The 17,750-nt window shown below is 49.7% G+C and overlaps 1 protein-coding gene across 1 annotated transcript in view; it reads right to left on the bottom strand.

The window, feature by feature from the left end:
- The window catches only part of tnc (tenectin), a 154,478-nt gene that overhangs the window by 39,776 nt on the left and 96,952 nt on the right, over positions 1 to 17,750 (bottom strand). Inside the window, exons 3-4 of the mRNA XM_070533324.1 lie at positions 9,071 to 9,109; positions 4,930 to 5,163 (exon numbers count right to left, since the gene is read on the bottom strand). Of these exons, the coding sequence (XP_070389425.1) occupies positions 4,930 to 5,163; positions 9,071 to 9,109 (273 nt within the window). The remainder of the gene's footprint in view (positions 1 to 4,929; positions 5,164 to 9,070; positions 9,110 to 17,750) is intronic.

Here is a 17,750-nt window from a genome sequence, read left to right as displayed (position 1 = left end):
AGCATCCCAAGAACGTGCGCAAAGACATAATTACCTTCAGATAAAATTCCTTCTTTTTTATTTGTGTGTAACACTGGCTTGATGATTGTATTTCTCCCCTTTTTTCGCTAACAACAAATATTTCGCTACGATTCTTGCAGCAGGCCTCTGTACACAAGAGGCCGAACACTTCTCTACGCGAAACATTATGTTGCTGGTCTCTCAGGCGCTTCTCAGGCGTCAGGCTAAGATGCGTCAATATGTTAAGCGTTCATTTTGTTTTGCTCTTCTGGCGAAATAACGTCTACGTCTTGCTTAGTGAAAGAACGTGTTAATACGTAATAAAAAAAAGCAGCAGCGGCATCAACACTGTCTCCAGTATTTTCACACAGCAACAGTGCGTTGCGTGACCACTTTTTCGGCAATGACACCACGCTGTGAGGACGTTTTCGAGATACTAAGCAAAAAGCATTAAGTCTCGTGATATAAATTTCAATCACTGGTAATAATGACATTCTCAGAGATTTCGAGAATCATACATTTTGGCTGAGGAAATTCTGACATATTTTTGCACACACATGCACAAAAATAAAATACGTTTTGAGCCCTTTCATTTCTCAGAAATATAAAACATTCATAGACGCTTCATTCATGAGCACTTCAACACTAGTGTACCATAACACTGCAGCAGTCACAGTGTAACAACTAGATGCAACAAAAAAGTTGCAGATGTAGAAATGCAGTATCGCTGTAGCAGTTGTGTTGCTGAAGCCATCACGTTAGGTCACACAGGTTCTCATCTCATCAAACATATCCTGTTTTCTGTTTCATTAACATATGCGTTAGGTACGAGATTACTAAAGAACCCTGCGCGGCAGCTCTATTCCCCGTACGGATTCTTTTCCACAACATCTTTTTTGTCAGCTCTGTTGTTCATCAAGTTACGGTTACACTCACCAACCTCTGAGTCGTAAGATGCGCAATTCAGGCTGAGGCACCGTCTCTCAAAAGTGTAGCGTCGATCTTGTGAAACGGCAAGTGGGAAAAGACTATGTACTGTATATCGAATGCGAGCATCAAATCATGAGTGAAACGTTCCGCTAATATATACAATTATTCATAGAGAAGTCATACAACGCTGAGTTAATATAACTTCTACAAAAATGTTGCGTTGTCGTGCAGTCACCAAGCCATCTAGAAATCCCTGAAAGTTGCTAGCAAATCTAAGCCAAATGGGAAAAAATCCGGTTATCAAAGTGCGCACGTAAGTAGTCAGGTTTGGTTTTCCTAACAGTTCTTCCCAATTATGACGATGAGAAGACACTACAAATAAACGAATGCAACAATTATAGAGACGGCATTGTAATTATTGATTAATCTATTTAGCTTTTAGGCTCTCTTTCGTTACACTCGTTTCATCGCACTGTTCTGCCACTATGAATGCATAACGAATACTCAAACTTTATGAACTTCTTCACACTGGGTCCGTAGCTGCTGCATTGCTGGTTCAGCAAAACAACTGTCCACGACACGACTTGCATAGCAGGGTCGCTCTGAAACGTTCAGTACGATTTTGCAACCACACATCGTATCTTCCGACTAGTCCTAGGGTGGCAGTGCAGTGTTCATGCAGAGCGGGGAAACTGATTCTCTTCGTTGTGCCTGTAGGGTTAACACATGTGCGGGGACCCGTAAGCTCAGGGAAGTGACCTGTCTCGTGCAAAACTATCGAACTCGGCTGAAAAAACAAAAACATGCCATGTTAACCTTGGACACATGCACATGCGTGACTAGCATGGACCATTCTTTTTGCCTGTCGACCAGGTCAAATAGTTAGCTGAACTGCAAGTACGTCATGGTCTCTTGACTGTCCGTCGTGCAGGATGCCGTTGGGCATACGCGAAAAAAAAAAATGTCACGTTCACTTCATTGTCCATCAGGGTATCTTATCTTTCACTCCTTGGTGTCACCAATCCGAACATATCACAGAGCACTTAGTATTAGCATTGCGCAGCTGTTCCTTTCGAAAGCATATGCGGCCCTTATATACAAAAAAGTTTGAGCTGAACTTTCCGTACTGAGACTTTTCGTACACCTTGGTGCAGTACGTCGTTTTGATGGAGTTGCCTCTGACTGGCCACAAGCGGATTAAACGTGCTAAAAGGAATAGTGCAATGTTTTTCAAGCGAAGTAAATGTGGAAATCACGAGAGATTATTGGGTATCATGAGCGATATAGAAAATAGGGCTGTATATGAAAGGCAAGAAATGCCGCAAAAATGAGGTTTAAGCACTTCCTTTACCCGCATTCTGTCAATGTCTCACTGACTCACAAAGGGAGCTGTGACGGAAAAGGCAAATATTGAACTTGTCCGATGCTTGTTTTAATGTGCGTAAAGAAGACTTCGGTGGCGCCGACGCATCTTCCTTGTTTGTTTTAAGAAATCTGCTAAATTTTGCACGTTTTCTGCAGTTTGTTGCTCTCTCTCTCTCTCTCTCTCTCTCTCTCTCTCTGCTGTTCGTGCATAGTTATTGCTCAATTCGTGCATGACGTTCGTTTTTCACTTGCTTAACTTGTTCCACATAAGGGTAAACATTTTCTCTTAGTTTCCACTCGTTACGTGAAGCGTGGTGTTTGTTAAAACACTGCAAAAATGCACGTTCGAGTGTTTCAGTCAGCGCAACGCGGTCCCGCAGGTCTGTATGATTGTTGTTTCTTCAGCCGAGTGATTTTTAATTGTGCAGGCAATGACAGGTCTCACACGTGCAAACCAGTGGCGCATCGAACCTACACGTGCCGTGCCAGGGAGGTGAACAGTGCACATACACCAGCTTGCGCCAAAGAAAAAAATGCAACGAAAACAATAAAATGCATGCGGTTAGTAACGGGTGCACCACAGAAGACAAAGCATGGGGTGCACACTGCTTCGGGGACCACAACGCTTTGCAGTAGCACACCCTTACATCTGGTACTCTCTATGTCTCAAGTATCCGGAGGCCTCTAGCACTACCGTGTCTTCGAATTAAAAAGCAACTTGTCACTAGTTTTTGAATCGCGGTCGGCGTTTCTCAATTATAGCTACCGTTACTATTCGTGTATTTTCATTACCGGCTATTATTCCTAATCCATAGGTGCAGCTCAGTTTCCACAGACCATAAGGATGGAAAACTAAAAACAATTCCCATCTGTACAACCTGGCTTCATCTACGTGTTATTATATTCTCGTGAACTTTTTTCTACACCCAGTAAACAAATTGCATCAATATTTAATTGCATGCATCATTGAACTGAGTAAGGCCAGCAAACGAAGTCAACGTTTTACTTTTGCTACAGTGGTAGTTTCAGCTAAAATGCTGCATGATGTCTTCTCAAATACTTGACAGCGTAGTTCAACCTGGATTGGCTATCCTAGGCGTAAACAGCAACGCGTCGAAAGGCCACATCATTCCGGCTTTGACCAGTAGAACTGTAGTGTGTCGAGGTCATTCGGTGACCCACGCTGAACGACAAGATAAGAAGGTCAAGGGCGTCAAAGCGTTGTGTTCCCGCGAAGCCATCCATTCACGCAAGACACCGCCCAGGACAGGGGAAGGACACCCAAAATGCCGGGGGAGGAATCGGGGGCCGGGATTGGTCCACACATTGACACCAAGGGAAAGGGTTGTGCTCGGGATGAGGGATTTGCCATGCTGGCACAGCGAACCGCATTACGCTCCTGAGCAGTTTGATCGCTTTTGAGTATTGGCTTGACGTTTTCACAAGAAAGCGCGATCCACATTATCTTAAAGAATACATTTTGTGGTTGTTGTACTTCACTCCGATGTAGATCGGATGAAAGCAAATGCTAGCAGTTCCGGCTGGAAAAAGCACATTCTTGTGTCTCCTGGAATTAGGTATGTAAATACACCCACTTATATAGAAATTAATAGTTGAAGTCTTTGTTCATTGGATCGAGACAGGTTTACTGACCATTGTCCAAAAAAAAAATGGCCTTTTTCGATCCATACACTTTTTTTCTGCTCTTTTCTGCTGGTTCAGCCTCGTTCACTGCTGTGATCACGCGGTGCTGCTTAAAGAAGCATTCTGCTTGGTCGGCCCTTCAATTGTGAACAAAAGATACGCAAGAAGCTTGAAGCATCATTCCTTCTCTCTCTCTCTCTCTCTCTCTCTTCTTTCTTTTTTAAAAGTAAGCGTTGTAATTTTAAGATTCTATTTATTTCACCAGGCGATGTTTCGTTCAACGCTTCACTGCGCAGCACTTGTGTTATGTTTCGTTTGTTTATTTCCGCTTTAAACATAAAGCTGGTGATATCGTTGCACTGTTACACATTAGGTACTACGTCTTGGCTGGTTTTATTTCTTTTTCTAACTTGTCAGTCAGCTAAATGCAAACTTCACAATTGACACTCTCCACACATGTCACGCATATCCATAAATTTCTGACGGGCCCGCAACTACATCAAGAATTAAGCTAAAGCCCAACCCTCGTGCAGACAGTGCGGTTTCGTGATCAATCGCGACATACCAGTCAACACAAAACAAGTGCTACGAGCGATTTCAGGTTAAAAACCCTTTTCACTCCACAGCCGTGCGAATCTGCGAAGTTTCTCTAAGCGTTCTTGCGCAAGTTCACTTTGTATTTCGTGTTACGCTTGCAGAACAAATTGAGAACTAGTCATCTCAGAAGCAAAGTAAAGAGAACGGGATCTGCTCAGGACGCGAAGCGTCGCGTCTGCTCTCCGCTACTCCCCCAGGTGCGAGAAAGTGCTGGGTGCCGAGGGGGAGAGAAAGTGGGGAAAATGGGTAATTTGGAGGGGGGGAAGGGGAGGGACGGCTCTCCGCCTTTTTGCCACCGCTCTCAGGGGTTTCGTGCGTGCAAGGGAAGAGGTAGGGGGGTGGGTGGGGATCCACCTAGGTTAGTCGAAGAAGATACGTGCTCGTGGTCCGTACCATGCGCCCCCAAAGTGTCTGGCCGCTCGGCGGACGTACCGGCCGGGCAGGCGATGTCCGGGCAGCACTCGCCGGGCCGCTTGGTCACCGTGCAGTCGTCGCCCAGCTGCTTGACGTAGGGACAGACGCGCAGGTAGCACATGAGCATGCTGCTCACACACGTGCAGTTCAGGCACGCCTCATTCGTCTCGATCTGCTCGCCGTTCTCGTAGTGCTTCAGCATGAAGTAGCAACCTGCGCACCATCATCGTTGCGGGACAGCAAAGGGGTAAGGAGCTGAAGGTTGACACACTTCGGAAACCGTTAACACGTTTGCTTCGAATCGAGCATGCGATGGCGCTAAATTCTAGCTCCATTTGTTGTAACGCGTCGTGTGGCTTCTGACTTATTTCAACCGCTGCTTCAATGTTTGTGCCACAGTTGGCTTTGCCTGCACAAGCAATTGCCACAAGAGAAAAAAAACACGCTTGCTGCTTCTACCGCCGTTGTTTTATATCTGAGTGAGTCCAAAGGCACACTGGAATGGCCGCTACTCTGGTACCTGGTTTCTCACTCAGAAATGTTGAGCTCAGCACGTTTTCATTGTTACATTGATTCTCAAGCTGTAATAGTTTATGAAATGTTTGCGCGGATGTCATGTTTTGGAAAGTAATATGCCTCTGGTTGGCGTTCATCATTCATCACAGTGACTCATTTTTTTGCTTTTCTTGTTATTTTTATTTTTTTAGGTTCAATTTATTTAAATGTACTAAAATCAATGTATTTAGGCAACGTGTCAAAATAAACAGCAGTACGCGATCATAAGGTAAAAGTATGAACTCGCATCTCCTCGTACTTCGACTACACAGTAACTATCTCATAGCGACTAGCTAGTGTTTACGTGTTATCATTGAGCTAATTGTAAGCAGTATTCGATAGGTCAGTAGCCCACTACGACACCCAAGGGTATGGGTGTGTCCCCTTATTTTCGCTCCCTAGTGTAGATGGTAGATGGCCCTGAAATAATTTCAAGGAATATTCGTAGTGTAGGCTGAAAATAACAGCTGAGAGTGCGGAGCGCATACAATCATGCATTTTTGCTGTTACACTGTAGAATTTTGTCTTTAGGAACACCTAAATATCTTTAACTATCTTCTCGTGTCACCGTGCAGCAACCACTGCACTAGGGCTATACCGGCACCTGATGGCGAATGACAGACACAGCCTGGGACGCGTGTTATCACTGCACGCAAGTCATTGATGTGGGCATCCGTTCATTCGTCGAAGCGGGTGAAAAAAATAAAAGATTATGGTTGCCTCCCTCCCGTCCTTGACTTCTCGCCTTTTCTGACAGATCCTCTGTTTCGTGACGTCATCTATCTTTTTATTTCACTCGTCCTTCGTTTCCTTGCTTTCCTTTTCCTTTCCATCATGTCCTTGTCCTCTGACTTTTCGCGTTCTGCGACTTTGTCCTACAGCTTTCAAGACAGTCCGGTTCGTTTCCCGTAGTCCGTATGGATGCTTCCTTTTATGGCTGCATCTTGTCTAACGGGTCTCGAGACTTTCTCTATGCCCTTTCTTACCTAACAAGTTTATTCGCGTCAAGCTTCGTTGGCCTGTACCCTTCTCTTTGTCTTCGAATTTTTCTAGGCCAATACCGAGCTGGGCGCTGGGGCCATCTTTGACGCTTATCCCTCGCAATTTACGGAGCCGGCCACTCAATGCGCAGCTTAACGTCAAACAGGTGAAGTGTTTGTCCTTCGGCTTTGCGGCTGCCGTAAACGAACGAGCGCGCTGTATGTTCTCTCTCTCCGTTTTGTCGCTTTTGAAACTTGCCACCAACGGAGGGGTCTTGTGAGTCTTCAAAGACCTGTCGAACCTCGAACAATGACCAGCAAAATTAATTAGACAGGCGGGCCGCCGGCCTCCCGAGACTAGTGACTGATAGCGCCGCATGGCGGCGTCCTCTGTCGATGCAGACGACGCTCTCTCCGGGGTATTGTTTGGAAAGCCGCGCACCTGTCGTCGCTGGCTTGGCGAGAGGCGCAGCTGCACCTATAACGAGTGTTACGTTGTTCGGGTGCTTAAATCTGTAATTCGCTGGCGGCCGGTGGCGGGTTTGGCTCGAGCTGGGCCAGCCAAATCGGGACTGCAGAATGTATACGGCCTCTGTCGAGGAAGTGAATAATGAGCGCTTCTTTTTGTTTGGCGTTTTGCTTAATTACCGGCTTCCTCGTGATGCGCTTATTTGTGGGCTTCGTCTTTGTTGCCATTGTTTGCTTGGTATTGTCATAATCGTCATCGTCTTCGTTGTTGTCGTTGTTGTCGTTGTTGTTGTTGTTGTTGTTGTTGTTGTTGTTGTTCTTGTTGTTGTTGTTGTTGTTGTTGTTGTTCAAATGTGTGTGTAAAGATATGCTGATGCCTCTTAGAAGCGCCGGCTATTTGACTGCTCCACTCTGTAGAGCCATCGTATCGCGCCTGCAACCTTAATTTATTTCTCTTCTTTTAGCTTTCAGCTCCTCTTTTATCTAGTCCACATGAAACCATGTTCCCCGTTTTTTTTTTTTTCGTAATATCGCTACTCTCATCGCACTTCTTTTTGTTTGTTGTTACAAAAGAACACGAAGGCCAGTGACTGTCGTTGAAGACTAAGCTTACGTGACCTCTGCCATTTTCGTTGAAGCGGCAACGTTGCGACCCTATATCGGTGAGAAATAATGTCCCTTTTTTGCAAATAAGATGAGCTGGTGACGGCCAATGTGAAGTACGTAATTTGTTAAATGTTGCTAAATACGGGATTCTTCTGGTGATGTCTTTCTATTGCACCTCTCGGGGGATACAAAAACTGTGCCGAATTCTTTCGGCGCAGCAGGTATGACGTATGGCAGTGGTCGTGCCTTGGCATTTCCACTGGTTAGCCGCCAAGTTACTTCAATTTCTGTACAAGGTGAACGTTACTTTCTTTGTGTTACAGATTGCGGTTTAAGGAGAGGGCATTCCTGTGCTCACGACGGTATGCGCCACAATTTTATCCTGGATAGAATTTTATCACGTCTGTTCTTAACCTTACCTTCATGATCTTGTTTAAAGCTGTTAACGAGGCTTGTTCCTATCAGAAAGGGTCGCTGGGAACCAAGGGTTCATTGTGTTCGTATCATAACCGTCGTATCGTGCTTAAAATGTCTTTGAACGTTGGTATCTTGAGTCCTTGTTCACTTCAGCATGCAATGTAATCCTTTAAAATAAAGAAAATTGACCAAAAATTAGGTATTCTTGAGTGGATTGTGTCAAAATCCACGACATCACAGTGTACTGGTGCGAGAATGTCTCGACGGTGGCGCGCCTCATCTTCAGTTATGTTGCTGTTTATGGCACACCAAGCTTCCGCGCATGGTGAGACTAACCTGCTTGTTACTCCAGACCAGTGCGACTTACTTCAACAGATCTGCTCCTCGACAGGTATGGTTACCTGTTAAGAGGTCTTTCGGGAGAGAGATGATAGACTGCCACCAGTGACAGAGCGTGACTACAAATACATCAAAGCAATATCCAGAGCTACAGAATGCCAACGAAAACCAGCAAGCACGAAGGCAAGTTATCGCCGCCGTGCGAAAAAGAGCTCTAAGTCGTTTGGAATCGTTCTTACTTCGAATGCACGATAACTGACGTCAGTTGTTTCTAAGTCACTATCAGCTATCTTGTTCACTGTCTTCGGCTACGGCATCAAGTAAGCCGTTCGGCATTGCCTCTAAGTGGTCTGCACTTTCGCGTGAATGCGAAAGTGCATGCCTTACTGCATGACAACTTACTGCAAATGCCTTACTGCACCGCCAACTGCGGACCGCATCAAAGCGGGCACGTTTTTGCGAACACGATAGGCCTGTGGCCGTATTGTGTTCCTTACCGCGAAGGCAGCAAGCGAGAAGGACAAAATCGCCGCTTTCCAGTCACGAGCGCCTTCGTGCTGGTTACCGAAAATCGACGGGATCGGGTCGCGTAATAAGCAGAAATCGCTCTCGGTCGTGCTTTCTACGCACGTCCACATGTCCGGCACGTGATCGGCGGGAACCGATGGCGGCGGTATTTTCAAGGCGTGTGTATCTCACTGAAAATGATCCTTTGTTTCTTCTAGGAATATGGGAGAACATGCATTCGCACTTACCCCTATCACGTGGAGACCGGACTTCTGATGAGAGTGGAGCTGGAAAAAAAAAAAAAGAATGAACAATTGCCGTGAGGATCTTGTTTCCTACTTCGAGAACTAGACAAAAAATAGGAACTTTCAGCCCGATCGATGCCTGTAGCACAGCTACATCATTCTGTTTCCTCACTCACTCACTCACTCACTCACTCACTCACTCACTCACTCACTCACTCACTCACTCACTCACTCACTCACTCACTCACTCACTCACTCACTCACTCACTCACTCACTAGTCAGTCAATCAATCAATCAATCAATCAATCAATCAATCAATCAATCAATCGATCAATCAATCACAGCACATAAAGCAGACAAAAGATCTTTCACTGGGTTAGCCCACCTATAAGAGAACCAGTTTACAGTGGCTCCGGGCTAACATTTGGCTTTCCTTTGATACCCGGTAGTGGTCAGTGCTCAGTGTAAAACGACCAACATTTAATTGGTCCAGGAGTGCGAACGAGCCGTTACGATTCAACGAACGTCCACGATAACATTTTCTTTCGGCGCACAGCAACGCCCAAGACGCGGCACGTCAGTTTTTGTCGCATTGCGTCACAGGCACCGCAGCTATAGCTTACGCTCGTGACACGAGCAACAGACGCCAAAAGCGTTCGAACAAACATTCCCTTCGCGCAACAACGCTCGGCACTCGTTAATTAGGCCCGAAGACGTCGTCGGGCCCGCGGACGTCGTTCCTCTACTCTTTATTTCCGCAAGGAACCTCCACCTCGATGCGCCTGCCAACGCCGAAGGCTGGCTGCAGATCCCGGCGCGCCAACACACCACGGGCCAGGGCCGCCTGCAGCCGGCCAGCACGGATCACGAGCGGCCGATCGAATCGTTCTTCCGCGTGGATATAAGGGGGCAGCGCATTCCTGCATCGCCTCTCCCAGACGGGGGCGTGTATGCGCGAGCACGCGCGCGCGCGGACCGGCGACTCCGAAAGCGCTCAATAAAGGGCAGTCACGTTGCCAGACGTAGACAAAAAAAAAATGACGAAACGAAAGACAAGAAAGAACAACGTTAACAATAGCAACAACAACAACCGCGGCAAGCTGCCGCGAGGTTGACCACTCTCTGCCGCGAAACTTCACGCCGCTCTGACTCTTCCGACTCGTCTCGTTCGATCCCCTAAATAAGGCTCATTATCGGGCGCGCGCTCGCTGCTCGGGCTTTCCGCATGTAACGTACGCACGCACGCACTGCACGCGTATGTGCCACACGGCAGCCCGAGCTCTGGCGCGCGCACGCACGCCCGGGTGCAGCCGTCCGTCCGTGTGCTGCGCACGAAAGAAAACAAGGCGACTTGGTGTGGCGGTCGGCTGGGATGCCGCCGGGAGGAGGTGGAGACACGGGGCGAGCGTCTACGGCTCCGCGGACTCCTCGCCGGGCTGACAGGCTGCTGAGGGGAAAATTGCTGCCTTCTGTAAAAATCCCTGCGCGCGAGCTGCAGTGAACGCTGATAGACGTTCGCGGCGGCAGCGGTTCGGGCCGGGCGCTGCTGTATCCGCGCGGGACGTGGCGACCGGCGGCACCTCGGCGGTAAAGTGCTGGCCCGCCGCCGCGTCGAGCGGAGCAGCCAGACTTGCCTGCTCGGGTTGTTGAACCCGTTTGCCTTGCACCCACCGGCCTTGCTGCTTTTGAAACAACAACAAAAAGGGGGGGTGCCTGCCTGCACGTGCGGCCGCGCGCCTCTCGGCGTCGTCGCTTCGTTGATATGCGGTGTTGTGCCATTACCACAAGCCCGGATCCCGAATCTGCAAGATGCAGAATCTATCCTGCGAGCGCCACAATTCTCCCTTCACAAGTCAAGATGCTGCGCCTTCGTGCGGGAGAGGCCTCGGCGAAGCAGCGTGTTTAAACGTGTTCGCGTGTGCCCGACAGCCCGGCGCCGCACCTCCCTTGCCTGGAGGTCACCGCGCGCGCGAACTTTGAACCGGGTGGCCAGCGCGGTCGCTGGTTGGACCCCTCGGACGACCGTCGTGTGCTGACTTTGTATTGGGCCGGTTGAGTGACAATGGGCCTCGGGGATTATAAAAGCAGTGACACGCCGCTCGAAAACAGGATCTGCCGACCCCACCGGGAGAGAGTATCGCTCCCGACTGGGGTGAGATGTGAAACGCGTTTTCGCCGGACGTCGTCGTGCGAGAACAGTCGCGTTTGTTGTGAGCACTCGGCCCCAGTGCCGACCCGTTCATGTCCTGTATGATAACCTGTATATAATGTATAAAGTCCCTTTTGTTATTCTCATCGACGCCAGGCTCGGAGTCTTCGCTACCAACGCTCTGTCACGAAACGGGTGACGAGCGCTACGGGACCACAAAGCCGTTATCGTGGTGCAGCGGTTGAAGTTCGTAACACTGGCGGCACCGGTTGGATGTCGTAACACTGGTGGCACCGGTTGGAAGTTCGTAACACTGGATGGCAGCTACGGGATTGACCGGCATCAGCTACCTCGGCGCGGTGAGTGCCTGAAGTTTACCTCAAACACCAGACTTTCTCTGACACAGGTTATAGTAGCTTAGGGAAGGATTTGGTGTTGCATTGTGATAACCTTGTGTGTTTCAAGCCTAGTAAGAGCGTTTTGAAAACCAGGGGATGCTGAGGGGGTAAACAGGGCAGTGTGTGATATACTTGCATATGTGTTACTAGTAGTGTTGTAGTAGCGTACGGCAGGTATATTCAAAAAGGGTAAACAGCAGGAGGACAGTGTGAACGATGGAGAAGTACAAGGTGAAGGAACTTCTCGAAATTTGTGAGGAGTTGGGCATTGAGTTGGGCTCAACTAAAAGAAAGAATGCGATCCTTGAGGTCATGAGGACTGGGGACGTAACGGCGGAGGAAGCCGCAGAGGCCTGGGCGGATATCAAGGAACGGCGGGAAAGGGAGGAAAGGGAGAAGGAACGTTGCGAGCAGGAAAGGAGAGAACAGCAACGTCGCGAGGAGGAAAAGGAGGAAAGGAGAGAGAGGGAGCGACGGGAGCACGAGCTTAAAATGAAAGAGTTGGAGACCCGAAATAGCTCGCCAGCGCCTAGTCTCACTTCTAATGTTCCAAGAATACGCGATCAACTTCCACCCTTTGTCGTCGGAGAGGATATGGCCAAATACCTCGTGAAATTTGAGCACGTGTGCGAACGGAATAGCATTGAGCGATCCCTCTGGGCACAGAATCTGTTAGCGTTGCTTCCTGGGGAGGCATCAGACGTAATAACTTGCTTATCGAAAGAGGCGTTTGAGAGCTACAGTGATGTGAAGGAAGCGCTACTGCGGAAGTACAAATTGTCGCCCGAAGCTTTCCGGCAGAGGTTCCGGTATGCAAAAAAGGGTAAGGAGTCGAATGTTGACTTCGCGTTTCGTCTAAAAGCCGACTTGGTGGAATGGCTGAAGGGCGAAGAGGTTTTCGACGACCGCGACAAAATTGTCGAATGCATCGCGTTGGAGCAGTTCTACCGTTGCATTGATGAGGATGTCCGGCTCTGGCTGCAAGATAGGCTAAAGGAGGTTAAGCTAAACAAGGCAGCAGAGTTAGCGGAAGAGTATTACACACGCCGCAGCTTGCACAGCAAGGCAGTGCGCATAGAAAAAGCAGATAGAAGAGATGGGTTTTACGGGAAGCCCGACGAACGGAAGGAAATCACGCGTCGCGAGTTTCGGGACGACGAGTCCCTTCCCAAAGAAACTGTAAGGGATGGACAGAATGCATCTCAGAATGATGACGATGGTCCGAAACAGCGAAACGAAATGACGCGTTCTTTTGAAAAACGGAGACCGTTAACCTGCTACAATTGCAAAAAGCAAGGGCACATCGCTGCAAGCTGCCCAGAGAGAATTGCTTTTGCAACGATACGGGAAACTCACAAGAACATACGTCTATTGGAGCCCTATGTGCAGGAAATTAAGGTAAACGGCAAGAAGTGCCGAGCACTGCGGGACTCTGCAGCAACTATGGACGTTGTTCACCCGTCTTTCGTCTCCTCGAGTGATTTTACGGGAGAGTGCGTTAGGATACGGCAAGTGGCCGAGAAGGAGAGTGTCTGTTTACCGATCGCAACGGTTAGCATTGAAGGAGAATTTGGGAAACTTAACACCGAAGCCGCTGTGTCAGCCGCCCTCCCGGAGCAATTTTCCTACCTCTTCTCAAATAGCTCGGAGCAGCTGCTGAGGGATCAGGGCAAATCATTCTTTGACGACGTGGCGTACATGGCCCCCACGCGATCCAAAGCGCGCCCGCTGTCGAGGGAACTTGGCTTAGCGTCGGTTAGCGAAAGGCGGTGTGGCACACGGACCGATCACGGTAACTTGAGTGGCGAGCAGTCACGGGAGAGGCAGAGCTCGGAGGCTGGCCTAGGCGAGCGGGTCCTGGAGGTGAGTGGGAGTGACGCGTGCAGTGCTAGCCGCGATAGAGACGCGACGCCGCAATTAGGCGACGCGGGCTCCACACTCGCTCCGGTTTCCGCCAGCTGGCAGGAGCAGGCTGCAGTTGAAAGGGAAACTCGGATTCGCGAACAACAGGAAGATTGTTCACTAGCCGATCTGAGGAAGAGCGTCAAACGGGGAGTGAAAAAAAAGGAGGTTTCATTTGGCAAGGAATCTGGCTTATTGTACCGCCGCTACACGGATAAGCAGGGTCGCAAATATAAGCAGCTTCAGATTCCGCGAAAATATCGCCGGGAAAAATGAATGACCTCATTTGCTTCCTCAGAAGTATGTTTTCGGTCCAAAGCGATTTCAAGGGGACCATTCTAGTTGTCATTATTAGTGATGATTAATAATTGTTTCTATTTTGTTGTGTTGTTGATTTGAAAACTGATTGTTTGAGCCTTGTGTGCTAGATCGTACACCTGCCTCTTGTTGCAGCGGGAGCAAAAGGGGATAGCGATTAATTAGGTTGATTTGAATTATGGCTTTGTCTGGTGTTTGACGGGAGACAGAGGGCACTTGTTCGTGTTGGGTGTTGCCTTTTGCCGGTCGATTTTGCAAGCTGCAGAACGACCAAGCGGGACCAGTGGCGAGAAGCAAGGTCTTAGGAACGACCCGAGCGGAGCTGGTCAAGGTGCCTTGGCGACGACGTGGTGAGCAGAGCTCCTGTCCTGGCGAGTCGGACCTGGGCACGTGAGGTTACCTGGCGTCCCGACACTGGACGTGAACTTGGACGAGCCTGACGAACGTGCGCGCCTGGCATCCGAGCCACGTGGAGGCAGCTCGTCTTCCCGGCGCCTTATCTGAGGGCGGGGATGCTGTTGTGCCATTACCACAAGCCCGGATCCCGAATCTGCAAGATGCAGAATCTATCCTGCGAGCGCCACAATTCTCCCTTCACAAGTCAAGATGCTGCGCCTTCGTGCGGGAGAGGCCTCGGCGAAGCAGCGTGTTTAAACGTGTTCGCGTGTGCCCGACAGCCCGGCGCCGCACCTCCCTTGCCTGGAGGTCACCGCGCGCGCGAACTTTGAACCGGGTGGCCAGCGCGGTCGCTGGTTGGACCCCTCGGACGACCGTCGTGTGCTGACTTTGTATTGGGCCGGTTGAGTGACAATGGGCCTCGGGGATTATAAAAGCAGTGACACGCCGCTCGAAAACAGGATCTGCCGACCCCACCGGGAGAGAGTATCGCTCCCGACTGGGGTGAGATGTGAAACGCGTTTTCGCCGGACGTCGTCGTGCGAGAACAGTCGCGTTTGTTGTGAGCACTCGGCCCCAGTGCCGACCCGTTCATGTCCTGTATGATAACCTGTATATAATGTATAAAGTCCCTTTTGTTATTCTCATCGACGCCAGGCTCGGAGTCTTCGCTACCAACGCTCTGTCACGAAACGGGTGACGAGCGCTACGGGACCACAAAGCCGTTATCGTGGTGCAGCGGTTGAAGTTCGTAACACTGGCGGCACCGGTTGGATGTCGTAACACTGGTGGCACCGGTTGGAAGTTCGTAACAGCGGGCGGCTTGCACGCGACTCGGGAGCTGCACGCGACGAGACGCGCAGTGCAGGCGACGCTGAAAAAAAAGGTGAAGAAGGCCGATACGACCGCGCCGGCGGCGGCGACGGAATCGCGCGGTCCGAGTGCGCGTGGACGGGGATATACCGAACGCTTGCTTCACGGGAAACGTCGCGTCGACCGATACGGTCGACCGGTCTTGCCTGAACCGCGAGGATCACCGAGATGCGAGAGAAAGTGACGTTGCGAACTGAATTATTGAGTGAGAACCTATTGGATGCGTAGCGCGTGAACCCAGCAAAGGGTGTCGCTGCGTCAGTGCCCCCGAACTCTAAGCGCGAAAACAAAACAAGCACAAAACACACACACACACACACACACACACACACAAAAAGGAGGGGGCGGGCTCGGATTCTCGGAGGATGGTCGGTTTCACACTTTGATCCATTCGTTTCGGTGTCCTTGTCAGCAGTTTATTTGTTTATTTATTGCGTGTGGGGACTTATCACCAGCGTGACGTGTGTCTGGGACTTTTGCCCAGTCCTTTGGGCTCAATAACAGCTCGGCCTAAATGCTATATCAGAATTTATTTATTTATTTATTTACTTATTTATTTATTTATTTATTTATTTATTTGGTTGGTTGGTTAGTTGGATACTGAGCGAGCGGGTGAACGAGTGCATTACGTCCTCCACGATTTCTTTCTTTTTTGTTTTATACAGTAGCCGAAAGCACATACCTCCAAGCACTTCACCTGGTCCCCAACTAAATCAAATATAATATAAGCAGTGGCGGTTTCTTTATAAGTGTGTCTTGGGTTAGAGAAAGAAAAGTGCAACAGTACTTGGCGAACACCACAACGTTTATGCAGCAAGGTCAAACTTCTTATTTAGCATCACATAATCAAACGACTACCGATGACAGCGGGACAAGCCCTTCCAGACGATGCCGATGCACTTGGACATCAAGTATTTGTGATGTCAAACACTAGAAGCTTCCGCCACTTGTAGGGACAGCAAGGACTTGTATATCTATGCTGCCTTCGAACAGAGTCGCTCGGCCAAGGTGCTGGCAACCACCCAAAATTAATGGCTATCTACACCGAAGGGATTCGTCGTAAAAAGTACTGGACCGTTGCTGCAAAACATTTCAGCCATTTCTGCATTGAGGCCTAATAATACACATTGCCTAACAGCCACCTGAATTCACCTGTGACCGTTGCCACTGCAGCCAGCTAGTTTAACTCTTATAACAACCTCTTTACGCAAAAGCTGATGTTCAAGCAAACTTATCAAGTCTCTTGTTCACTTCAGAAACCGAATTTTTGGTAACATTGTTTATAAAGCAACAACAGTGACATTTGTCGTCTCGGAGTAAGTAAGTGTGGTTAAGGCTGCTGAAAACGCTGTACTGGAGGGCTCGCTCCGTATTTGTTTTGACCTCCTGGCGAGCGCCTCTGCATTTTGTCTCATCGGGCCATCCGGCTTCTACTCTCTGAATTCGAACCTACGCCCTCGGGCAGGCAAGAGCTTCCTTAGACTCCACGGGGATACATTCCTAACCCGCTAATATTCGAAAGAATATTAGTTAGGAAAAGCTCAACGAGGACATGGGCCGAGAAGGACAGAACATGCGCTAACTAAAGAAACCGAAGGTAAATGCGACGCACGCGTCTAAGCGGTGAGCATAGACGCACACGAAACACCAACAATGCGACCTACGGTTTCGGATCCACCGCCCCAAGAGCCACGTTTAAAACCTTCCGTTCCTTGCGATTCAAAGATGGAGAGACAACGCTGACACAGAATATCGTTGTTAGCAGATACGGCTATTAACAGAGACCGTATCGAAACCTGAACATGTATGTTTGCTGTTTCGTGTGAGTGTATGCCATATCTTCACTGCTTACGCTCCTGGGTCAAGGAATTTTCTTCGGTGCAGGTTCCCAGAAATGAATTCGTTTGGAAGTAAAGTTGGCGCTTGGTCCGTCCATCGCGTCCACCTCTTTCCCGCGCTATTCTTAAGCTTAAAGCACGGACCAAGTGATGTAAAATAGCCCATTAGTCAGTCATATTCGAAAGAAAAAAGTGTCACGTGGCTTTTCGGCAGTTCCGCACTCGTTCGGACTCGGGGACGCCCCCCACTATAACCCTGCATGCGCAGCGTTCCTCGTGCGGCGACTGGCCGACGGTGGTGCGCGGACAAACGCGCACCCCGCGAGGTGAGGCTAAGGGGGCGCACGCGCGCTGGGAAGGTTGCTCGTTTTGGTCCACTGCGTCCGGCAGCGACGGGAAGGGCTGCGGAATGTGCGCTACCACGCGTCTGGCAGCGGCCGCTCGCGCCGCTCCGTCCGGGGCCCCGTTTGCCGGCTGCCTCTTCTTCCTCGCGTAACTCGGCGCCTGCCCGCCCCGCGGCCGCGCTAACGCGCGCCGAGGAGAAGGCGAGGAAGAAGCGGGAAGCAGCGCTGCTGCTCTCGGTCTTGTCTTCGCTCTCGAACAGAGGTCACTGTCGAGGACGGAACAAGAAGAAAGAGCCCGGCCACCGGCGCGTGCGCGCGCGCGCCCTGTGTGTGTATAAGGGGGTGGCTGTAATAACCTGCCGCTCGCTCGCACGCTCGCTCGCACTAGCATGGCGCGCTGGATGTTCTGCCGTGGCCTCTTAGCAGAGGCTGCTCCTGCTCTCTCTCTCTCTCTCTCTCTCTCT

The sequence above is a fragment of the Dermacentor albipictus genome, chromosome 2 (genome assembly GCF_038994185.2).
Source record: "Dermacentor albipictus isolate Rhodes 1998 colony chromosome 2, USDA_Dalb.pri_finalv2, whole genome shotgun sequence".
NCBI classification, from domain to species: domain Eukaryota; kingdom Metazoa; phylum Arthropoda; class Arachnida; order Ixodida; family Ixodidae; genus Dermacentor; species Dermacentor albipictus.
Note: the sequence above shows the minus strand (reverse complement) of the source record. Positions and strands in the feature narration are given on the sequence as shown.